Source organism: Coturnix japonica, chromosome 18, assembly GCF_001577835.2.
Source record: "Coturnix japonica isolate 7356 chromosome 18, Coturnix japonica 2.1, whole genome shotgun sequence".
Classification (NCBI taxonomy): Eukaryota; Metazoa; Chordata; class Aves; order Galliformes; family Phasianidae; genus Coturnix; species Coturnix japonica.
The window spans coordinates 92,398-112,401 of record NC_029533.1 but is presented as its reverse complement, the minus strand read 5'-3'; the positions used below and the strand labels follow the sequence as shown (position 1 = coordinate 112,401).

General features: G+C 39.2%; 1 protein-coding gene across 1 annotated transcript in view; it reads right to left on the bottom strand.

Moving 5' to 3' along the window:
* The window catches only part of GLP2R (glucagon like peptide 2 receptor), a 36,219-nt gene extending 17,440 nt beyond the window's left edge, over positions 1-18,779 (bottom strand). Inside the window, exons 1-8 of the mRNA XM_015879515.2 lie at positions 18,737-18,779; positions 17,479-17,579; positions 12,621-12,714; positions 9,647-9,751; positions 5,401-5,522; positions 3,628-3,734; positions 3,259-3,415; positions 1,441-1,600 (exon numbers count right to left, since the gene is read on the bottom strand). Coding sequence (XP_015735001.2) covers positions 1,441-1,600; positions 3,259-3,415; positions 3,628-3,734; positions 5,401-5,522; positions 9,647-9,751; positions 12,621-12,714; positions 17,479-17,579; positions 18,737-18,779 — 889 coding nt within the window. The remainder of the gene's footprint in view (positions 1-1,440; positions 1,601-3,258; positions 3,416-3,627; positions 3,735-5,400; positions 5,523-9,646; positions 9,752-12,620; positions 12,715-17,478; positions 17,580-18,736) is intronic.
* Between the last annotated feature and the right edge of the window lie 1,225 nt (positions 18,780-20,004).

The window sequence follows — 20,004 nt, the reverse complement described above, 5'->3', positions numbered from 1 at the left end:
CAGGTAGATATTTTAGTATGCAGTAAAGCAGAGAAAATATGGAATAATCTATTTAGAATCTATTTAGAAGAAGTACACGTCCCAGAGGACCTCACAGTCAGAGAGGAATATACATCGTGGAAGAGAGGAAAATACATCATGGAAGAGAGAGAAATACATCATGGAAGTGACGCTCGCTCTCTCTTTTACTCCTGGCAGCAGGTGTGGGTGTTGGAAAAGCCATACGTCTTCCATTTCAAAGTGGGCTTCTTAGTCTTCAAAAATTCTCTCTCGCTTATTTTACTTGATTTATTAGCCTCAATTTCAGTTAGATTGTATTATATTGTGTTATCTTGCATTCTGATATCATAGTTAGTATGATAAGTTTTCCTCCTTAGATCGTTGCCACTGCTTTGTTTTCTTGAGACCAGCTCCCATCTCCCTACCCCTTACCCTTTACCCTTCCCATTTTTGGGGTCAGGGGGCTTACAGGCCTACTGTCCCCCTGTCACGGACATAGACGGATCTAGATTACTCTGTGACAATCCTACAGTCCTGGATATGCAATTCTGCATTTGAAAAATTAAACTGAATGGTGTTAGTAAGTGATCTAATAAATCTATACACTGATAAAGCTTTATGATCAGCAGATATTCTTATGGTCATCTACCCTGTCATTTTCCTCAGGTCAGTCCATCAGCTATTGAATCAGTATGTCCTGCACCAAATCTACACATATTCTGAAATTATATTTTGAAATCTTCATAAAAAACCTTCTAAGAGTTGCAAGTTGTACAGGCAGATTTTAGATGATTATTGGGAATTAGGAAACCTTGACTTTCCCTTTTGTTCAGTCTGTATACAGAATTATGCTAAGTGAGAAAGAAACAACTGTCCAATTATGCACTTCTCTCATGAGAAATGAAAAAAAAAGAGAAAATAATTTACACAACATTGTTCAAATGCTTGTAATTGCCTTTATGTTGTCTTTCTTCCATGAAAAAATGTCTGAAATACAGGATCTGAATCACGTAGTGTTTTGAACTGTCCTCTAACTTAAAGCACACTCAGCTTTGCTGTGCTCAGAAGGTGAATACATAAAAAAAAGTAAAAGTGTTAAATGTGTAGACATCATGACCACATAGATGCTGTAATTCAAATGTAGAAACTGAAGGTGCTGATAGTGCTTTAATATTCTACACTGGTAGAGAATATTACCAAACATAGTAAATTTTCTTCTCATTCTATTAGGCTGTTGTTTTCAGGTAAACCAAGTTATTACCTCCATCTGCAAATCAAACTAAGCTGCAACTATCATGTCACTCCTGATATACTTGTATTGACAAATGCTGGTTTCAGAACAAAAAAGAAACTTCATTTCCTCTGACATTAGAAAATATTCACCAATGACTTGAAAAAAATGCCACAGAATCAAGAATTTTGAAATTGTTAGGTACTCACCCCATCCTATCACTATGTATGTCTGCAGCAGTCTTCTTTCTGAGAGCACAGCAGTAATCAACAATGTATGCAGATAAATTCCTTCTACTAATAGCCAAAAATAATTTGCTCCAACAAAATAGTGCATGAAGAACTGAGCAGTTCTGCAAATGATTAGAATCTGTAGGAATGAAAGACCAGGAACCACCGTAATACATAAAAGCTCTGACAAATCCAATTTTCCCTTGTTACTTCAGCAATCATTTTAAAACCAGTATGTGGCTGTGATACATGTGTATTTCAGTCATGTCTATCAAGATACTGAGCTGCTGTTATTTTGGGAGATCTGAACCTTCTGGAAATAGAGGTAAACATGATGCAGTTAGGTTGGATATGTCTCTGCCTTTCAAGAAAAAAAAGGGGTAGAACCAGAGTTCAAAAAGCATTCAGTGAAGTTTCAGTCCTATGATTTGATATTAGTATAGTGTGGAACCAGGAGTTGGACTTGATGATCCCCCATTGCAGAGGGGTTGGATCTATATGATCTTCAAGATCATCATCATTTTCCTCCAACCCAAGACATTCTATAGTTCTATGATTCTATGATTCTTGTGGGTCCCTTCCAACTCGGGATGCACTAAGATTCTGGAAACCACTCAAAGTTCATGCCGGGGTTGATACTTGGGAACAAGGGGAAGCACTGAGGAGTATTAAATTTATTGTTTACTAGAAGATAAGTGCTCCTGGTGTACAAGGAGATCAGCATAACTATTCCGCCCTTGTGAGACCCCACCTGGAGCACTGTGCCCAGGCCTGGGGCCTCCAGCACAAGAAGATTGCAGATCTGTTGGAGCTGCTGAAGGACCATGTGTGCCCCGGTGGCGCAGTGGTTAAGGACACCGCCTTGCAACACTGGGGCCCGGAGTTCGAATCCCCCCTGTGGCGCAAGTGGTAGAAGTGCCGCTCTGCTACACAGAGGCTCGAATCCCGGGGGTTGGACTCGATGATCTCTAAGGTCCCTTCCAACCCGCACGAAACTATGAAACTATGAAACCATGGAGATGCTCAGAGGGATGGAGCACCTCTCCTGTGGAGAAAGGCTGAAGGAGTACATCTTGTTCAGCTTGGAGAAGAGAAGGCTTCAAAGGGATCTCATTGACACACTCCAGTACTTAAAGGGAGATTAAAAACAGGAGAGAGACCAATTTTTTACATAGTCTGATAGCGTCAGGACAAGGGCAATGGTTTTAAACTAAAGAGGAGAGATTTAGGTTAGCTATTAAGAAGAAATTCTTCACTCAGAAGTGGTGAGGCCCTGGCACTGCTGCCTTGAGAGTTGTGGGTTCCCCATCCCTGAAGGTGCCCAGAGGCCATGGATGGGTCTGAGATGGGAGGACAGCCAACCCAGGGCAGGGATGGCGCTGGGGGGGGATGTGAAGTCCCTTGCAGTTCAACCATATGGGATTCTGTGAAAGTGACTCTACAGTGGCTGTTGTGTTCAGAACTGACTCTGAAAATTCACACATTTTCCTAGTACTGAAAAGTCTTTGAATTATGTGTTCCCCTATGTGTACTTTCACAGTAAACACATTTAACACAGTGTTAACTGCAATATTTGTGTACACTGCATTTTGGTATGGATACCTAGAATGAATTAATGTAAGAATTCTTACGTAAGTGCTGAATAACTTCATTGAATTCTTCCTAAGGCTACAAGTGTGAAAAAAAAATTGTTTTTCTTATGTACAAGTGTCTAAACATATGGCAAACTTCTAAAATGGTAGCTGTTACAGCCACTGGGAAGACACATTTACTATTAGAAATGAACTAAGGAGTTACCTCAGGACTGAGGTATAATATCCATCCAGTTTCATCATTTGGTCTTTTGGAGTAAATCTTGTGAAGTACATTGTCTTTAATAAGAATGGCTGTGGCACGCAAGATGAAAGATGCAAATAAATTAATATGGATGTAGTTTCTTGTGCAGTGAAGTTTTCTGTGGGGAAAAAAGGTATAAATACTCTGGAGCATATTTAATTCAAAGAAAACAACAACAAAAAATACTATTATAATCATATTGCTGCCATCAACTGATTTTATACAGGAATTTCCTCTATAACTTACATCAGAAATACTAAATCCAACTATACAAAAACAGTGTGCATATTGTATTTTATAATTTAAAAATGCATGCAAAATCATACTAACCTGAGCAAAGAAAGTATAAGGAGAGCTAAAACCAGTGAGATTAGAGAAAAATAATATCCTATAGTGTACAACAACTGTAGTGTGGTAAGTAATTTATGTTCTTCTTCCTAGGAAATGAAAAAAAGAAAGAGGAGCTTTGTATATGTATATGTAGGCAGGTAAGTAGGGAATGAACATAAACCAGAAGCTTCTGAGTCCAATTTATTTGTGTTGCAGCACAGCCAGGGCAAATTTCTGATGTCTGATCCCTGCATTTCCTCATGAAAACCCTGTGGGAGAGACCCTGGAGAACAGACTAAGTTTCTTCTCAAATTTGAAGGCATTGCAAGGTCCCATTTCCAGAATTCTCTTGCACAAATCCAATTCTGAGTCTTAATGACTATTAGTCATTAAAATAATTACATAAATTAAATGGATCCTAATGTTTCATAACTGCAGAGTGAACTCCACCTATGCACTGAAATGCAGTCACTGTGTGATCTGGGGACACAAGATACACATTGGTCTTGTGAGTACAAGAACTATCCATTCAGACCCTGACTGTCACACTCTCCTCCTGCCAGTTAGTTATCTCTAATCAGTATATGCTAATAAGCACTATCTGGATAGCAGAGTGAGCTGTGCCTGCTGGTGGAACCTTTGGAGAGGAAGCCCAGAGGCACAGCCGGAGATTCCCAAGGGATGTTCCTTAGTCACTCAGCTCCATGAAAAGATTCCAACAGGATGAATTATTTTGGCTACAACATTTTTTCAAATCTGAAGCAAATGAAATGAAGACGATTCATCAGATGTGGATGGATACAATCTTTGGGTTATTCCTAACAGCTTGTGGCTTTTGACTAAATATAATTACGTGGTATAAACACACATTTAGGTTTGTTTGGAAAGCTGGCTGAAGCTTTCAGAGAAACCTCTTGTTCTCTTGTTGTCACACCTGATGAATTAATGTGGTAATCTTCCACCCACAAGTTTACAATCCAGGATAGTCAACAGTCTGCAGAAAAACTAAGTACTTTAAGTTTATCATACTTGAATAAACTATGAAGTTGGAAAACCATATATTTGCTGTATAAAGAGTTTACTAAGGTCTTGGTAATCCTGAAATAATCTTGCTTAATAAATAAGACATGATCAATAAATTACTAATAAAAATAAAATCAATGAAGTAATAAACATCAATAATGCCTACCAAGGTAGCAAAAGCTAAATTAATAAGGTGTTCAGTAGTAATACTGCTCACCAAACAGACTTCATTTTGAGATCAGCAAAGCCGAACAGTATGGCAAAAGAAGTTACAAGAAGCTGAAACCAGTTCAGCTACATGCTTTACTGTTATCTGAAACTGCTGCATTCATTGCAAGGCATTACACAGCTGAGCAAGGTGACAAGGCATCAGGACCCCTGGTTTCCAGCTTGAACTGCTGTGCTAAAAGGCTCAGGAGGTCATGGGGGTTGGGAGTCTGGCTTTGTCTGACTTCCAGTCCTCCAAGCTATTTGCTAGATATATTGCAGATTTTTTATTTCAATTTTATTACGAGGGATTCAGCACATGTGAATGCTGGACTCTAAACAGAAAACAATTTGTCTCATGTAAAGTAGGAATCTCCTTCCTTAATCTTTCTTCCTCTGCTTCTTCTTAGCAGTTTTCAATTTGGTAATCCAAATGAAATCTGAACATCTTTACAGGTATTCAACAGAAATATTTTATCAGTTATTCAAGAACGGATTAAGAAGATTATAGTATCAAACCACAGTATAAAACATCATGCTTACACTTTTTTGGAGATTATTTTTCTCAGAACATTCTGAACTGTCACGCCAAATGTCTGTGGAGTTTTCCTTCGTTTGCCAAGTTCCTTCATCTAAGCAGACTCTGTATACATTTCCTGCACTTCCTGAAAGTAAATAGAGCTTTAGTCTTAAAGGTGAAAATAAAGATTTCATTTTTCATGAACACTTTAAGGATTTGTCCCTTATACCACAGCAATAAACCGTTGCTCAAATGCAGACAAACAAACAAACAAACAAACAAAAAACCACCAAAACACCAAAAACACATTTTACTTTGTGTTTGACAATATCTTTTTCATATTTGAATAGAGGAAAGCAGGGCGGATTGCCAATGTCACCTCAGTTTTCAAAAAGGGCAAGAAGAAGGATCTGAGAAACTACATGCCTTTTAGCCTCAGCTCTGTCCCCTGAAAGGTGATGGAGTTACTTATTCTTGGTGCCAGTCTCCAAGAAGTTAGAATAGAAAAAAGTTATCAGGAGTAGTTAAGATGGATTCACCTAGGGGTAATCATGCTTGACCAACCAGGTAGCCTCTGTGGTGGCCTCACTGGCTGGGTAGATGGGGAGGGAGCAGTGCACGTTGGGTACCTGGACTTCAGCACGGTGTTTGACATCATCTCCTACAACATCCTTGTTATGAAACAAGGTGTGAGATAGGTGAGTGGATGGTGAGGTGGAGTGAGATCTGGCTGAATGGCAGAGCTCAGAGAGTTGTGATCAATGACACAGAATCGAGTTGGAGGCCTTTAGCTAGTAGTGTTCCCCAGTGGACAGTGCTGGGTCCAGTCTTGCCTCAATATCTTCATCAACAACCTAAATAAAAGGACAGAGTCTATCCTCAGCATGTTCTGATGATAAAAAGCTCGGAGGAGTGGCTGACACACTGGAAGGCTGTCCTGCCATTCAGTGGGACCTGGACAGATTAGAGTGTCGGGCAGAGAGGAACCTTATGAGATTCAACAAGTGAAGAGCGCATGTGAAGAGTCCTACATCTGAGGAGGAATAACCACATGCATCTGTACAGGACAGGTGCTGACCTGCTGGAAAGGTGCTCTGCAGAGAAGGACCTAGGGATTCTGGTGGCCATCGGGGTGACCATGAGCATTGTGCCCTCAAGGCCAAGAAGGCCAGTGGTGTATAGTGCATTACAAAGAGTGTGGTCAGTAGTGTGAGGAAGGCTCTCCCTTCTGCTCTGATGAGGTCACATCTGGAGTACTGTGTCCAGTTCTGTGCTCCTCAGCTCAAGGCAGACAGGGAAAGATGGTCAAGGCCTGGAGCATCTCCCTTATGAGGAAAGGCAGAGAGACTTGGGGCTGTTTGGTGTGAGAAGGCTAAGAGGGGATCTCATAACAGCTGTCCATGCAGCTGTTACCAGAATAGCAGAATAGTAGCAACCACCAGAATATCTAATTTTACTTAGAGTGACTGAAACTGAAAGAACTGCTTATGAAGCACAGTTTGCTGTGATGGTGCAGTAGTTTTGTGTGAGGATTGCCTACCCATGTTCAGTGCACATTCTATAGTCCAACAAGTAGTGGAGTTTTAACAGATTCCCCAAGCAGGAAATGACCTACACATTTACAAGCACATTGGCATACAGTATAGAGATGGCAACTCTTTAAGGACACCATTGACACAGTATGACCAATATCTTTCTAAGCAGTAAAAGCGTATCAGAGGAAGAAAACATTCCTGTCTAGGACCAAAAGCTAAGAGATCCCAGAAATTCACATCAGATCAGGAGGGATATCAGGGCTTATGTTATTTTATTTAGAGAATGACCTTCCTAAGCTTTCATTCAGAAAGCACTCTGCTGTAGTGTGGTCCCACTCCAGTGCCAGGATAGCTCTAAAGGCAATAAACTGACCAATGCCAGATACAAAGCGGGAGAGATAAAAGGACGCTTTGTGAGCTCTTCTGTATTAGCATTAGGGAGAAATTCAGCAACAGTTCATAAACTCTAATCTTCAGAATGGTCATGTAGGAACCTGACTGCAAGAATGGAGCTTGGGATTCAAGAGCCTGGAAAAGGAGCTAAAATTAATGTGGACCATAGCTGGAGCAGATATTTAAACTTGACACTGAAAAAATAAGGAGTTCATATGAAACATGGTTCAAAATCTTAATTCTAGAGTACTCAGATCTTCCAGTGCAATGATATCAAATCAGAAAAAAAAAATCTACCTCAAGCCCACAAACGTTTCTGATTCAAGTCCAGTTATGTTCTAGGACAAACACAGCTGTACCTTGGAAGTGTGATGATGGGCCTGCAGGTAACCCCAGATTCACAGAATCCTTAGAACAGACTGTCTCTGTGACTCTTCTCCTAAGACACTGGGGCACGGATGAGAACGTATCCCAACCTATTACGAATTAGCATTGGTATTCCCCATTGTGATCAGAGTGGAAAGCTTCATGATCTGGTGCAATGTTGTACAGTCACACAATTGCCAGTCACACAATTGTACAAAACAATAGGTAAACAGAGGTTAAACACATGTTTTTTGTGAAAGATTATGGAGATAGAAAGATAATCTATGATAAATACAAAATGCTCCCCAATGTTGAAGGTTCACAGTAAACTCCACAAATAAGAATTGCCACAGAAAGAGATCCTGCCTTAGTGGCAGTCAGCCCTTAAATGGGATCTAGGAGAGGTGGAGCTTGGCTTCATTGAATTGAATTGAATTGAATTACCTTCACCTGTGCTCCCGCAGGTGACTCATTGCTTGCCTCAGGTGGTTAATCAGAGGTTCAGGCTGTGATCAACATTTTCCCAGACAAATGTCTTACAGGTTGTTTTTCCAGAAATTCAAACAGAAAAAAATTGGGGAAAAAACCAAACCAAACAAACAAACAAACAAAAACAACAACAAGGAGTCTCTATTACAGGGAAGGAAGTAAGATGCTACCATGTTTGTTTTGAACAGCTGAATTTGTTATTAGTGGTTGGAAGAAGTAGGTATTTGAGAGAATAGATAAAAGTTGTTCTTCCCTGTTTTGGAGCTCAGCAGCCCCAAAAAAGATGGATGTTGACATTTCCTATTAAATCATTTGTGGGGTAGACTGGAGAAAGCTTGGATAAGCAGCCCATGGTAGATGCCCAACCAAAGAACACAAGCACAATTGGTTCTTCTAAGAGGCATTACAAATATGACTACAAAATATGACTACATGGGTGTAGCAAAGGAACACTAAACAGGAGGAGTCAGAATTGCTAGAATGTGCTGGTAATAATGCTTTTTTATTCCTTTTGGAGAAAAGGAAGGCTGTTCGCTTTCAAATGGTTTTGCTCCTGAAGATGTTACTATTTTTCCCTTCCAGGAGGGCCTTCCTGCTCCACTCTGTCCGGGAGAGTGCAGCTTGGAAAACCTTTTTATTCAATGCACCACTTGCTGTTGGTGCAGCATATTGCACCGGAGGGCGGACTGCTCAAACCCATTGGTTTGTCTTTTCCATTCTTCTATGTGAGTGCTTAATCTCTTGGATCAGTGGACATCCCAGAAGGTGAACCCCAAATCTGTTACTGCCAGTCAAGGCCTGACTGTACAGTTATGCATTCTTGGAAATTTTGCTTTGACAGTGCAGAGATGAAGCACTGAACTCCATCAGTGGTAAATAAGGGTGAACAGGGGGCTGGAGCACCTCCCCTATGAGGACAGGCTGAGGGAGTTGGGTTTTTTCAGCCTAGAGAAAAGAAGGTTGCGGGGTGACCTCATTGCAGCCTTTCAATACCTGAAGGGAACTTACTCCCAGGAGGGGAGTAAACTCTTCGAAAGGGCTGACAATAGCAGGACTAGGGGAAATGGTTTTAAGTTGAAAGAGGGAAGATTTAGGTTGGATGTTAGGGGGAAGTTCTTCACTAGGAGAGTGGTTAGGCCCTGGAACAGGCTGCCCAGGGAGGTTGTGGATGCCCCGTCCTTGGAGGTGTTCAAGACCAGGTTGGACGGGGCCCTGGGCAACCTGATCTAGTAATTGTGGAAGTTTGGTGGCCCTGCCAGGTTGGAACTTCATGATCCTTGAGGTCCCTTCCAACACAGGTCATTCTGTGATTCTGTGATTCTGTGAAGGGTAAAAAAAAAGGTAAATAATTAGACATTGATTGTAATTCCGTGTCTCAAGTCAGAAAAGAAGTCACTGGACACTGGAACAAAATAGACCAGAACTATTTGTCATGTGTCTGGATTGCTAGCATAAACTCCAAGAAAAATTACAGCTTTTACATTACCATTTTCCAGCCATGGCAAATACGAAGGACAAGGAACAGATACTTTTCCTGGGGTTGAGTACGGCCAGCAAACAAACTGATCAAAAGTCCCATTACAACGTATTCCTAGGGAGAGAAGCAAATAGACGTTTTACAGAAAATGTTTCAGACAGTGGATGATCATGAAAAACATCATGTACCATTTAAAGTAACCTGCAAGCATGTGGATTCATTGTGCGTGAAATATCAATCCTACCATATGGAAACAACATATGATCACTTGTGCTCTGGAATAGAAAGAGTTTTTAGAAAATGTAACAGACTTCATACATTCACAGTACTCTGTTTGCTGAACAGTGCAGAAATGGCATATTTTTGAAATGGTTCTTTTTGCCTTGATGTACACAATAGCAACATGTTTTACACGCTTCACCACGAGCTAGTAGTGTTTAAAATCATCCCAAGATCTCTGTCTTCTAAGTGTAACAGCTTCCAGCTGTGCTCAGTCAGTGAGTACACATCAAAGACTGCTGATAAATAGAAGATATTACACTTTTCATGACCCCTGTAACACCGATTCTCAGCTCAGATAATCATTTTCTCTGGTAGTGACTTCTGTTGCTCTCTCAGTAATAAAGGATTGGGAGCTGGCAGGATCTCAGACCAACTCCATTAGTTTTAATATTCACAGATACCACATCACACACAGGACATAAGGATAAGACAAAACACTTCAAACTGCACTTCAACATTGCTGATTGTACTGGTTTCTGGGTTTTTTAGTTTTGATCTTTCTGTCATTTTTTAGGATAAGTTGAAGTTCTCATCTCTGAGCTTCACAACTTTCTGTCCATCCGAGGTAGAAGAATATATCCTGCCTTGTTTTCCATGACGATCAGTAACACTTTGATCTTGGTGAGAAATAAGAAACAAGGATAATTTGCATACTTTCTCCCCAGAAACTTTTTTAGGGTGCTTTTGCTAAAATCCACAGACAACATGTGCATTGTTAATGATTCTACTATACCTTTGAATCTGTGACTCCATCTGCCTTACAACCCACACACAGTTGTTAACATTTATACATGTATTCTTATGATCCCTTTCCCTCATATCTCATTGGGGGTACAGAATTCAGGTAGTTAGGACAGGTGTAGATTGTGTAGGCTGACTAGAGAAAAATAGTTTTTACTTTATACCTTGAAAACTGGAGTTCTGAGTATGAATAGTTCTTTTACAAAACACTGTCTTCTGACATGTTGCTATGTGCCACTGCTTTTTGGCTTCCTGGGTCATTTGGATTGTTTCCAATTGCCACTTCCCACCATAACACACTTTTGCATTTTGCTCATGTGTTTTTCTGACAGGGTTTCAGTACAGATCATTGATCTTTAGCTTCTTACCAACCATTTAGAGAAAGGAAGAAGAGAAGGGAAGGAGTGGGAAGGGCTTCCAAGATATGAAAGAACACCAAAAAGCAAAACAATTGTCTGTGATTAAAAGAGCATCTCAGTAGATGTCTTTCTTCCTGGCTTCTTGACTCTCCTAGGGTATATTGTGTTCGACCTGAACCCACCCTGGTGCAACTTGAGGCCATTCCCTCTAGTCCTGTTGATGGTTACATGGGGGTGGAGACCTAACCCCCAGCTCCCTTCAGGTAGTTATAGAGAGCAATCAGGTCCCCCCTGAGCCTCCTCCAGTCAAAACAATCCCAATTCCCTCAGCCACTTGTGCTCCAGACTACTCACCAGTTTCATTGCCCTTCTATAGCCGCACTGCCGAGCTTCAATGTCTTTCTTGTAGAAAGGGGCCCAAAACTGAACACAGCACACACAAAGGTGCGGCCTCACTAGAGCTGAGTACAGAGGGACAATCACCTACTGCTTCTGCTGCCAACACCATTTCTTATACAAGCAAGGATGCCATTGGCCTTCTTGGCCACCTGGGCACACTGATGGCTCAGGTTTAGCCAAGTGTTGACCAACAACCCCAGATCAATTTTTTCCACATTGTCTTCCAGTCCCTCTACCCTAAGCCTGTAGCATTATCTGGAGTTGTTGTGGCCAAAGTGGAGAACTTAGTCTTGTTATATATCAGCCCATTGGCCTCAGCCAAGCAGTTCAGCTATGAAGGAGTTTCAGTGCTAAATTTTGTCTGGCAACAGGCCTTTTGAAATATAACTGGATGAATCAGCCAAGAACTGAACTAGGATGGGAGTACAGTGAAAAATCTGTAGATCATATGTCTGTTTTAATAATGAAGAAAGAAAGCAAAATCATAAGCCTTAGAGCATCCAACCACAAATAAGAGATGTGGATTCTGTTCTTCCCTGTGCAACTTTTCAGGAAAAGACTGTATCCTCTGAAGCTATTCTAGTCTTAGGTCAGGAATCCAGAAGTCATAGAGACTGGAGAATAAATTCAGAACTGTAAAGTAAGGGTTACAAGTGCCAGGTAAGCAAGGGGAAACCTGGTCTCCTTGTCTTTTTTTGTCTAATGGCTGAGCTTATGGCACAAGCAATCCTGTGAGAAGTAAGAAGACCCCAGCTGTCCTGCCACCTTTGTTTTGTGTTTTTCTCCATCATGGCTCAGTTTCTAAAGGAGAAATCGGAGTCATCTTTTTTTTCCTTTGATGACTCATTATCTTATGCTTAGTACAGTTTCCAGAAATAAGTGCATGTCTTCCTTCAGGCTGAAAAAGGGAGTGAACACAGGTCCCCTTCATCCAAAGGACCTCTCAGTTATGTAGTCCGTGATGAATCACAGCAGTAGCTCAGGACAAGCTGTTCTATGGCTCATTTCAATATAAAACAGTCGAGGACAAAGGCAGCCATTTACTTCATTCCTGAATATTTGTAGACCTAGTTACAAGTGACTGTTTACATTTAGGTCTTAAGAGTCACACACTTCTGTGAATCAAGTAATATCATGTGAATATTTGCATTTTCAGCAATGCTGCTTAATGCATTTCTCTATTTTGCTATTTGTGCACTTACCAGTACCTACAGCTGATTCCTGTAGCATTTTCAGACATTCCTGTTTGTATTTGTTCCATCCAGTGGTTGTTTTTTCCAGCAGAGATCCTTTGGCCTGTGAGTGAAAAAAATCTTACATGGAGAAAATCAGCTAGAGTGCTGTGGTCTTTTAGTGGTCAAGTTTCCATCAACTCTAACAAATGTAAGAGGTGAGGAGAGGAGTGAGGAGGAGAATGGAGGCAAGTTAGGTAAGTGGGAGGAAGAGATTTCATCAGTTGTTTTCTTTATCTGGACAAGGTATGTATTGCCATAGAAATCTACCCAAGCTTCATGAAGTCCTTTTTGAAAATACACACAGATACCTAAGTGCTGGGGGAAGGAGGTAGGGGAGGGAGTGGGTAGGAGGAAAAACGTTTAATTTTTCCACAAAATATGTGTTAAGCTTCAAAAATTTTAGTCTTTCCAAACCTTCGACAGTCATTTCACACCAAGGTCAGCTACTCATTCTTATGTATTTATGTTTCTCTTTATGCCGGATTAATTTAGGAAATTGATTGATGACAACTTTGCAGGCTCTTTATTTTTACAGTATGTTTGAAGATAGTCAAGCTTACATGATTGAATACTTCAGTAGTAATTTGGATAGAAGTGTAAAGAATAAACAGTAACATTTAGCTATTGTTGTCTGTTCTCCAGTTCATTCTGTGCTCCATTTCAGCAACTCAAAGGTCACTTCTTCCTCCAACACAGCAACCGTGACATAAATACATTTCTATTCCTCAGCTTTCTGGAAAACTTACAATCATTCATTTTAGTTTTTCTTGTCTATCTGCACTAATTCTGTTGTTGTTTTTGCCTGGATGCAGGGGACAATTTTACAATCCCTTCCTGTCCACAGGTATCTCTGCCCTCAAGATTTCTGACAGAATGAAATGGAGCATAAATGCATATTATTATCCATGAAATAGATTTCTCCATATAAAACATCTCATACAAATGAATATTTATGCCCTGTAGGTAAATTTCTTTTTTTCATATTAGATATTTTCAAATCTGGAAGTTTGGATCTTTCTGTTAGAGTTATGATTTGGAGCAAGAAGGCCTTTAAATTCTGAAAAACTAGATTTCTGAAGAATATGTTCTAGAATAACTGCTTATCTGCTAAAAGAGAATACAACTAAAACACTACAAAAACAATCTCTCTTTTATTAGTGTAGCATAGTACAGGTGTGACTGGGTTTATTCAGTTTGATGACAGCAGATTTTTTGTAGTGCCTGAAAAATCAGTTCTCCTCTCAGCTGCTCCCTGCAGAGTTGCATTTATAAGATGTGGACTGCACTGCAACTGCAAAAAATGTAGATCAGAAAAGATCTTCAAGATCATCACATCCAATCAGATCCATAACACTGCCAAGTCCTACTCTGAACTATGTCCTGAATTACCACATCCACAATTTTCTTATATTCTTCCAGAGAATTTAAGAATTCAATTCTATGATTCTATGACATTGGCTTTCTTGGCCATCTGGGCACACTGCTGGCTCATATTCAGTTGGCTGGTAATCAATAACCCTGGAACCTGAGATGGATCAGAATACTGATATGGAGAAAGGAAAGGGACCTAGTTGAAGGTCTCTTGAAAAGGTAAGATTTGGGATGTACACATATAGTTGCTAGTAGAGAGGAGAGAAAAAAATAAAATAAAATAAAATCTGCTATAAATAAAAAGCTACATAATAAAAAGTAAGAATTGAGTGACGAACAGACTTTAATAATAATTTCATATGAAGTGACTGCAGTGCCTAGGATGCAGTGGACATTTGTGGCAAAAATGTTATTTTAAGGGTTACTGTTATCCTGAAAGGACTTATATAATTTTATATTTTATTCTTTAAATATCTGTCTTTCTGATGCATCTTATTCATACAGTGCTCTCCTACTGCAGAGGCCTTCAGAGAGCTATACTTGATAAATACTGCTAGGAAAGGAATGGGTAAACCAGAAGAGCTAAATGCAAAACTGCTTTGCATTCTGTTAGATTTGGGCTGTTTAGGTAATGCCCAACTAGGACAATAGCAGTACAGAAAGGATATTGCTAGACACTGCTTGCAGTTCAGAACCAGCATAATGATTTGATCATCATTTCTCCAGTGAAAGAAATATTAGCCAAAGCAATCTCTGTACAGTATGCCACTTAGTCTCCTGAACACCAGGGCTTTGAAAGGCTAGAGGCAGGCAAGTAGTCCAAGAACAATGTCACTGTGTGTCACCAAAACAGAACAATTCTTGCATCAAAAAACTGCTTGTCAGCTACCCAGGGAAAATTCATTTCCTTTTACCTGGACTGGACCCTTTTCAGAAAGTGCCTTTCACATGTGTATAGTTGTACTTGTCTGAGCTAGGTAATGTGCTAAGAGCTGAACAAAAAACCAGGACTCCCTACTGCTGTGAACTTCACCTTTAACATATTTTTTGAACCCAAGTTTAGCAAAAAGCAAAGAAAGGTAGTATATTCAATATTCAAAACAGAACAGCAGTGAATGCTACATAGTTTATTTTTGAGACCACCCATTCTTGCATGGTTTGGCTGTATAAGATGTTGTCTGCTCCCTGCTCTGCTTTGAGACTCTCAACTAATTTCCAGACACCCTGGCAGTAGAAAGACTGTACTTTTTCTTCATCTGATAGGCTTGCAAGATAAGGAAAGAATATTTACAGCAGCCATGAGAAAAGAGTGCATGTTTCCAAAATACAAATCTTCTTGGCATTTCCCTCATGTGGGCCTCAAAATGCTGAGAGCCAGGGGAGATTCTTCAGATATTCCTTGGTCAGTGAACCTCATCTGAAGAAGCAAAAGATATGATGACGCACTTGTAGAAAAGACTGCTTGATTTAAGGATAGCACTTCTGTTTCTAATAAACAAATGCATTAAACAGCTAAAGAAACAGAGGAAGCCTCACGTTGTCTACCTGGCTGCTGAGATTGCGTGCATTTTTTCTGCCTTCATCATGTGTAGTAGAGGATCCAGTTTTGTAGGGGTGCTCTGAAAAGAGCCACAGATCACTCCCTGCATCAGGTCTGATTACAGAAAAGGGATTTTTTTAAAAAATTATTTTAAATTTGAGCAACTCTACTGCCAAAACTTTGATCCTTCAGTGCATGTTCACAAGCTTTCAGTTACAGTAATCTCATAGTCTGAAAACATGCAGCTAAGCATGACTTTTGAACCCAGTTTTACATTTCAGCAAGAATTCAGTCATATTTAAATTGGACTTAAAACTCAGAAAAAATTAAACTCCAGCCTCCAAGACAAAAGCTCAGAAAGTCTGTAATGTTTTGAGCAAAGCAAGGCATTTCTTCATTTCAGACTGTCTGAAGTTTTGCTGGTAGCCCATGAACACTGAAGTTCGTTGACACTGCAATGTTACCAAACCTCCCTGTAAAGCTTTTTATATTCATTTGGTTCACTCAGGTACACAGAGCTGCACAAAGCTGACCCCACTGTTTTAAAATATGTTGGATGCAGTAGGTAGCACTGCTACAAGTTCCCCCCAAAGAAGCAGGTTATTAAAATAGACCTCCAAGTTTGCTAACAGAATAATTGTAATCAATGTATTCTTTTCATAACTGACTAATATGTAATCAGGTTTGCATCTCTTTAATTTCTTTAAATTTTAATGACACAGAAGTCGTTGGGAGATTTTCAGTTAAAAATGATGGTACTGATGCTTTGTTTGAGGAACCGTATGGATTCAAGGATTCTCAGAAAATGGAAAGCTGCGTCAGTTCACTATTCATTTACATGAGAGAAGCTCTAGATTCAAAATACATGTCTCCTGGTAACTTTTTCTTATTTAAAAAAAAGAGCAAAATTTCAGTATTTTTCAACATTTACAGCACATTCACATGCAATTGTAGCACAAGTGGTTAGAAGTAACTTATTAATTTCAGTGTAAAGTAAACTTGTTCAGTTGTGCTTATTACTTTGTATATTTATTTCACAAATTATTTCTCTAAATTTGCATATGATTTTTATTATTTTTATTTGGATGAATTAGAATTAACTTCAACACAATAATATACTTATTTTTTTACTTTCCTGAAATAAAGGTACATATTCATGAATAAATAAATATATATATATGAAAAAAAAAATTTCCCTGAACTGAATAACCCTGAGGTATTCTGTCCTTAAATTCTGAGAACTCTCACAGATTTCCAAGACAATACAGATGAAGAAGACGGCTTTTAATTTTTCATAGATTTAGAATAAGAAAGAAAATACCATTTTGCTAGAGCACTCGAAGAATTAGAAATAACAATTCCGAATAGCTTTTCTAGTTGGATGTTAGAAGCTGAGATGCAGAACAAAACCAATAACATCAGCTTTCACAAATGTGAGAATCAATGTCTTCTCTTTGTATATTTCTAAATGGCTAAATGTAAAGTAAAGCAACATTGTAAAGCACATTGAAAAGTAATTAACATTAGGAATAGAATATGATTGGAAACAACAGTAGAAAATAAAGAATTTTCACAACAGCATTGATATATTGGTAGAAAACTAAAAAAATAAAACTACTTTAATAATGATCAGTGTCATTATGCAAAGAGACTGCATAAATAAATGTAAACATCATTTATTCACTGTATGAACCATAGAATAAAATTATAATACACCACATATTCCAAGTGATTCGGAATAGAATGATAGATACATCATTCTATTAATTCTCAATGTTTCTTATAACTCATTTTAATAAACATTAGTTGGCATATCAGAAATGGTTTTGAAACAATCATGCAAGGAAGGTTAAAATGCTGTGTGATATATATCCACTTTTACATTGATAATTATGAATTATGGAATTGGCTTACCTGTTTAACTAGAAATAATATAATGACTGAGCTGACAGGTATGGGAGATATTCCAGACCAGATCCCCATGCTGGAGCAGAGACCAAAAAGTACAATCATGCCTATTTTAATAAATTAGTTCCCCGTATGCTGCTGTATTAATGTATAATAAACCAGTTATATCACTTGTTCCCGTGTAACACATTTAAGTGTCTTCTTTTATTCTTCTGTTTCAAGAATCTTCTTAGGAATAAACCAGGAAGTCTACTAAAATGTCTAGGCGTCTAGGCTTGATGGTCTCCAGCTATGTCTTGCTTTTTTTTTTTTTTTTTTTTTTTTTTTTCTGATTAAAGTCACAGAGAATTTAGTCTAAACTTCACATGAAGTCTGTTTACTGTAGCTTGTTCTTCAGCCAATAAGAAGTCACAAAACTATTAAAACATTAAGAAGTTGATCGTATTCTCTTGAAACTTCATGGGAATTTTGCCAGTGACTTTGTGAGAATGGAATACAGTTCCATAAATATATAGATATGTTTATATACACCTTGTGAAACTATTAGAAGATGTCCCAGAACGTAGAAAATCTGTGAAAGCTTGCTGAGTCAAGTTAGTTGGTAGGAAGGTCCTCAGTCTCACTAAAAGGCATTTTGATCCATACTAATCAATACTTTGTCAAACATGCACAGACAGTGCAGAATTAAGGACAACCTAAATGCACAAAAATGGACATAGTCAGCAGTTAAAGTTTTACAACAATGCTTTTCATATTCAGTGTATGTGATACAGAAAGCCAGGAAATTAAAAACATTTACAATACAAAGATTTTAGGGCTTAGGTTCTACTTTCAGTGGGCAGCATGGAGATTCAGGCAGATGTTTCCTTCTGCACTTCTAAGTTAAATGAGACTTGCAGCTACTTGTACAGAAGGAGGCCCCACTTCTCTCCCCAAATTCATGTTTATCCCCTCCAGCGCAGACAGAGAAAGGAGATACACCACTGAGACTGTAAAAGCAGTGGCAGACCAGTTTTCACTGCCATACATAGGCTTAAAGCAAACTGCAGTGCACGCTTTCAACCTGTTCAGTGGTTAAGTGTGTCTGACTCCCTCCCTCCTCACATGCCCAAAATTTGGTCTAGATGAATCAAAAAGAAGAAAGGCATGATGGATCTTATCTTTACTTAGGGCTTGGATGTGGTACAGAAATTTTCTGGGAGCAATATATATATGGAAGTTTTCTGGAGAAAAGCATTTCAGGGTGGAAGTGGACCCACCCCACCCCAGAGAGCTCTGTCAGAGAGGACATCAGCTGCTTTCATCATATTGTCTGTGTCCAGAGATTGTTCTCCTGAGTACACATCCTCCCCAAGCCACACCTATGGGCTATTCTGAGGCCTAAAGAGAGGCACCTCAAAACACCTTTAACAATTGCTCAGCTGTGTATTGTTATAAGGGATTGTCTTTTCTTCTACAAATTTTCAAATTGCTGTGTAAGTATGATCAGCTCTGTAATAGGCTATGAACAGCAAATCCAAACAATGCTCTGGCATTGGAGCTTTTTAGAGACCACCATAAGAGATGGCTTTGTCATTGTTTTGTAATTTTTGCTATCGGTGCTCCACATCTTGACGTCATGTGGAGCACAGAGAAAAAGAACTACATGTCTCGGGGGACCTCATGGTCAGAGAGGGATATATATGTCATGGAAGTAACGCTCACTCTCTCTCTCTCACTCCTGGCAGCAGGTGTGGGTGTGCTTCCAAGCCATACACCTTCAATTTCAAAGGAGGCTTCTCGGTCTTCAGAAAACCTCTCTCACTCTTATTTTACTTGAATTATTAGCCTCAATTTCAATTGGATTGGATTGGATTGTGTTATCTTGCATTCCAATATCATAGTAAAATAAGTTTTCCTCCTTAGATTGTTGCTGTGGCTCTGTTTGTTTCCTTGAGCCCAGCTCCCACCTCCCTACGCCTTTTCCCTTTTTCCTATCCCATTTTTGGGGGTCAGGAGGCCCACAGGCCTACTGCTCCCTGTCATGGATATAGATTGATCTAGATAACTCCATGACAGTTTTTGGTGGAGAATGCGGGCACTAGCATAAGATTTTAATGTTAGTTAAATGTTAGTTAGTAGCGAAGAAAAACAAAACAAAACAAAACAAGAAAGGATTTCTTTAAGCCAGAGACTGCAAAAGCATTGCTACTTTGACCTTCATAGATTAGATTGTAGTCTGGGCAGTCTGCCAAACTCTGGACACTGTACCGAGTGTCTTCTGTTTTGGTTCTTTTTTTTTTTTTTTTTCCCCCTTTTTAGCAGCTACCAGCTATGAATCCTCTTTTCATTTTAGCTGCTCTGTTTAAGGGATTGAAAGCAATTATGATTTTCTCAACATACTGGATGATTATTAACGTCATGATTTATTGTTGTGGATTTGTGTTAATCTATTACCAAATAAGGGCACTGATGGAGACACCTGCCTAGTATTCATATACAGTGTGGTATGATTTGAACTTTGACACTTACATCCCAGATGGGATGACTAAT